Source organism: Littorina saxatilis, linkage group LG2 (assembly GCF_037325665.1).
Source record: "Littorina saxatilis isolate snail1 linkage group LG2, US_GU_Lsax_2.0, whole genome shotgun sequence".
In the NCBI taxonomy this organism is placed as follows: Eukaryota; Metazoa; Mollusca; class Gastropoda; order Littorinimorpha; family Littorinidae; genus Littorina; species Littorina saxatilis.
The window spans coordinates 73,285,280-73,290,279 of record NC_090246.1 but is presented as its reverse complement, the minus strand read 5'-3'; the positions used below and the strand labels follow the sequence as shown (position 1 = coordinate 73,290,279).

The window sequence follows — 5,000 nt, the reverse complement described above, 5'->3', positions numbered from 1 at the left end:
GCGACTGTAATCCTGCCAGTGTTCTCGTTGATCTTGAAGTAGTACGGCCCTTGTCCTTCCCCTGTCAGTCGGTACTTGATGGAGCCCTGTGGAAGGTCATAAGAAAAGGGTGAAAGTCTGTCAACAGTTGGAACAGTTTCAGACAAAATAATGGTTCTAAAAGCAGCGAAGGCCTTGTCCGCTTAAATAAGTGGCACTCGTACGGATCAATCATAGTTGTCTGCTTTTTTTAATCCGTCTTTGAAAGCCAGTAAACCCGTCACTATTTTCTCGCACCGCATGCTAATGGTTTCACTCTGGTTGGCTATTTGCATTGTAAGTTCTAGGCAAGCACTTGTGCGCGTTTAAAAATCCAAAAGACCCATCGTTTTTCCCCACAAATGTTGACACAAGTGAAATGTCTAATATGATCAACGCCTATTCTTTACTTGAGTGTCTCTTTTTGGTGCCAAAGCGGGCTTTTGTACATCTTTGCATCACGAACCCTCTTCCATTACATCTTGTCAAATTCAGAATCACATACCGTTGGTATTGTGGCAAATGCCTCATAGACGAAGACATCCACGCCCCTGCTCTCCGGCACCGTAACTGTGTTATTGGTGCGAGAGAAGCTGGGCACTGTGACTCTTGTGATGCCTATCGTCACGTCTATTTCAGCAAACCTGGCTGGGCGGCCAGAGTCCGTCACACGCACTTTCAGCTGAAAAACGTAATGTCGTAATGTTTTTACAGCTACAATCGTGGAAAGGCAGGAATTTACATACGATTGAAAGCAAGAATACTTGCTTGCACAGAATTTGCTGTCTGCGCGAGCAGGGGCATTCGAGTGTGTTCTTGAATGTGTGTGAATGTGTGTGTGTGTGTGTGTGGTGTGTGTGTGTGTGTGTGTGTGTGTGTGTGTGTGTGTGTGTGTGTGTGTGTGGTGTGTGTGTTTGTGTGTGGGCTACGCAGAGTATGTGTACCTGCATATGCACAGCAGCATACCTGTATGCTGGTAAGTTTACATACGTTTATTTGCAAATTAGACACTGTGCAATCTCTTCACTTTCAGCGAGGGCAAAAACAGGAAAGACAGTAGAAAACAGCTATGGAACTGACCGAGTACTCATCGTCGGGTGCCTGTGTCAAACGTCTCCAGATGGAGATGGTACCGGTCTGAGGCTGGATGTAGAAGTAGTCCAGACCGCTACGCCCATTGTTGTCACGGATCAGTTCGTAGGCCAGTGTGTCCTGGTGACAAATGTTATCACTTGCTGTATTGTTCTCATTAGTCTTGAAAGTGCGAGCAGTTCAAGCTCTACACACAACAAAGCCCACCCGTAGGTTTACAATGCTTTTAAGAATTTAGTTCATGCTACTGTTGATCAAAGATCGACATACAGAAAAATTCTTACCATTCGTGTTAACCGCTATAGATACATGACATGTATTCCAATGCAGCAAAGTAAATGAAGTCTCACCTCTGTCGTCTCCCTCTTCCACTCCCCATCGTTCTTAATTTACCCTCTGTCAGCAACTGTCCTCAATTTCGGCGGTTTACGGAGGTACATGTAGCTAACAAAAATAGTAAACAATGTCTGCTGTTGCGAGGCTCACACTATTGTACCTGGAGTGTCCCTTTCAGTAAAAACAATAATCGATAGAACTGAGGCCACCACTTTGAAAGAAGTAGGTTCGTTTCCATATAGACAACATTCACAAATCAACAAATGAAAATCTAACTTTAAGCTCACCCCATCTCCGTCGTTTGCTGAGATGTTGAAGATAGATTCGTTAAAGGCCCACGTCTCTGGGATGATTCTCCGGTACGTGTCAGAAAATCGTGGAGCATTGGGATTGTGTGTGACGCCAATGGTCACTGTGCTTGTCGCACGCTGGTCAGGGAACGCACTGTCGTATGCGATGACTCGCAGCTGGAATGAAACAGCATCATCAAAACCCAACCACACATAGTGTTTGGCAAATTAATTTGGGTTGTGTGCAAACTTTGTTCGTGTTTGTATTGTTCAAAACAGGAGTTCCAAATACTGTAGAAAAAGCAATGCGAAGGAGACAATCCTTGAAGAAAATATTAAATCAATATGATACCTCATACACTGGCCTTGACAGCGCATCGTCGGTGAGGTTATTCTTGACAGTGATAACGCCAGAGACTGGATTGATGTGAAAGAAATTGTCAGCTGGATAGATTCCCTCAGCTGCGTAGGTCAGGTTACCCTAAACAAAACAAAGAGAAAAAATACAGGCGTAAATCACAGTGTTTTAAGACTGACAATCACTACGTAAAACAGTGTATGTAAACAAAATGTCAATGACATGTGTATAATAACTATCCCTCTACAAACACAGATACAGACACACAGACACAAACATATACGCAACTTAAATTCAGAGAGACAGTTGCGTGTGCCTGAACCAGCATTGCAACACAGGAAAAACATACAGAGTCTGCCTTAACACAGCAAAAGAAATGATTTCCGCCTGTTACATTATCGCCATAACTACTGTAATTCGCCAATTAGGCTTTATATACAGACTACACACGTTAATTTGAAATAAACATCGCGCCAGTTCGGAACTCACATCACTAACGTACACTATTCTCGGGATGTTGCTTCAACTTTTTAATTTCTCAAAAATAAAAGGTACCTGCAAATCATTATCCGTGGCGGAAACGAGACTGTATACTGTAGAACCAGTAGGCCGAGTTTCCAGGATGGTGCCAGCGTTGTAAGATGCGGTGTTGAAGCTTGGCAATATGGGTGTCAGCCTGACGTTGAAGTTCACAACGGCATCATCTGTCAGTCCCCGAATTGGTCGATCGGTGGCCCTGACGTTCAGCTGCAACGTCAAAACAGTCCCACACAGATTTAACATGTATTCAAGTAAGTGAAAGTTAATAATTAACCAGGCATGTACAAGCATTGAACTTTTTTTTTAAGTCAGGATATGTAAAGTGGATAACTGGAAAACCCAGCCCAAAATATTACGAAAAAGGACATAAAAAGATATATTTAAAGACAATATATTGCATTGTGTACTCACAGACAGCTGAGTGGTGGTAGCATCCAAAGGTTTGACCAAAGTGATATCACCAGACACAGCATTCAGCACAAAATAGGAAGTCCCGCTCCCACCGGTAATGCTGTAGGTTGGGACATCCTATAGCCACAGACAGATACAAATTACAAATATAACAGTGAGTTCAACACGGAACAGGTTTTGAAGAGAGATGTAATGGTATAACTGAAAAATGATAATTAACAGGCGCAAAGAATTATTGGCGAATAAAAAATTAAGTGCAGAATGATTTGTAATCTCAAAAGCTAATTCAAATCTAAAACGTGGAAAAGGGAAGACCGACGTTATGGTGAAACATTGAAATTAAAAACACAACTTTGAAGTACCATCTCACCCAAGCCTCCTATTTGTGAAAGTTTCAGAGACAACCAGACGAACTTGCAGACAGCAAAACTTAAACGAAACAAAGGTAATTTCTTGGTCTAGCACACTGGCATGCAGCTCACCCCATCAACATCCGTGGCTGTGATGGTGGCCACCACGTCGCCAACGTTGGTGTTAATGGTGATGTTTTTGGTGTACTCATTCAGGGTGAAGACGGGTGGATTCGGGTTACGATCGACACTGATGGTAAGTGTGCTGGTGGTGCGCTTATCGGGAACAGCACTGTCGTGGACCGTCACCGCTAGCTGAAAAAAGGTACAGACGATTTGTCAGAGGAATGTACTGTGATAAGTCTCTGTAAAAATAGTGTAGTAAACACAAAGTAACTGTCACTTTCTCAAACTATTTTCTTCTCAGATTGTTCAACATAAGAATTGGGAATGCTTCAAATCCTCATATCGTACGTCAGTTACCAACGGCACAAACCGCACATTTTCATTGAAAATCAAACTAAAACTAACCCAAATCGTGCTGCTGCAGGTGCTGTGCCAAATGAGCCCAGACAAGCTTAGATACCAACCTCGTAAGAAGTAGTGGAGGGGTCCAGGGTAAGGTTGGTGTTGACGCTCACATAACCTGTACTGTTCACATGGAACATGCTGGGTGCAGCTCCGTTGCCAACTGCAGTGTACACCAGGGAACCCTGACATGTATAACAAGGGAACACTGTTAAAATAGTGAATTCTTTTTGTAAGGTCCTCCGCTCTAGGACTTTTTCCCTTTTAAAGGCTTGTTTGCTGATATTTGCTGTTCGTGTCCTCCGTAAAATGTCAGATCAACTTCCCTTTTAAGACCAATAGCTGGAGGTCTATTTCAAGGACTCCTTCCTTTTTAGGGCCAAACGTTTTCATATTTTTGGAGGTCTTAAAATCCGTATAAAATGTACCTCTATTTCAAAGAGTCCGTTTTAGGACCAATATTAGTGTTCCCATATTTTTGGAGTTCTTAAAATAGGTGAACTGACATTAAGCTGCAAACGAAGAGATTTGCTTTTCAAATAACAAAAGCACGATAAGTAACAATCCTGGACACAACGACGGCTTGAACACACACACACACACACACACACACACACACACACACACACACACACACACACACACACACACACACATTCACACACACACACACATAGAAGAAAGAGAACTGGTGGGAGAGAGAGGGGGACGGACAGGCACTGAGGCAGACACAGACAGAAAAGGCGTACCATCTTGTTGGTGTCATCAGCATTGATCTGGTAGACAAATTCCCCTTGCACAGCATCCTCATCCTTCTGAACAGATGTTGGAAGGTCGGTGAAGGTCGGAGGCGTGTCACGAACGACACTCACAGTTACAGTGGATGTCCCCGTGTTTGAGACATTCAGACGACTGTCAGTTGCTAGAACTTCAAACTGCCGAGAAAACAGAGAGGACAAAAACAAACAATCATCACTAACTGACTTCTCTCCGAAAACTGCACACACGAACTAAACGGAACAAATTCAAAAATGGAAAACGTACTATGTAGCAAGGGACGTTAAATACATGTACTTA

The 5,000-nt window shown here is 43.0% G+C and overlaps 1 protein-coding gene across 1 annotated transcript in view; it reads right to left on the bottom strand.

Moving 5' to 3' along the window:
* LOC138954139 (protocadherin Fat 1-like) overlaps positions 1–5,000 on the bottom strand; it is a 67,985-nt gene that overhangs the window by 20,929 nt on the left and 42,056 nt on the right. Inside the window, exons 35-44 of the mRNA XM_070326044.1 lie at positions 4,673–4,858; positions 3,986–4,108; positions 3,528–3,710; positions 3,046–3,162; positions 2,650–2,841; positions 2,089–2,217; positions 1,734–1,913; positions 1,099–1,230; positions 524–700; positions 1–86 (exon numbers count right to left, since the gene is read on the bottom strand). The exon at positions 1–86 is cut by the window's left edge and continues 37 nt beyond it. Coding sequence (XP_070182145.1) covers positions 1–86; positions 524–700; positions 1,099–1,230; positions 1,734–1,913; positions 2,089–2,217; positions 2,650–2,841; positions 3,046–3,162; positions 3,528–3,710; positions 3,986–4,108; positions 4,673–4,858 — 1,505 coding nt within the window. The remainder of the gene's footprint in view (positions 87–523; positions 701–1,098; positions 1,231–1,733; positions 1,914–2,088; positions 2,218–2,649; positions 2,842–3,045; positions 3,163–3,527; positions 3,711–3,985; positions 4,109–4,672; positions 4,859–5,000) is intronic.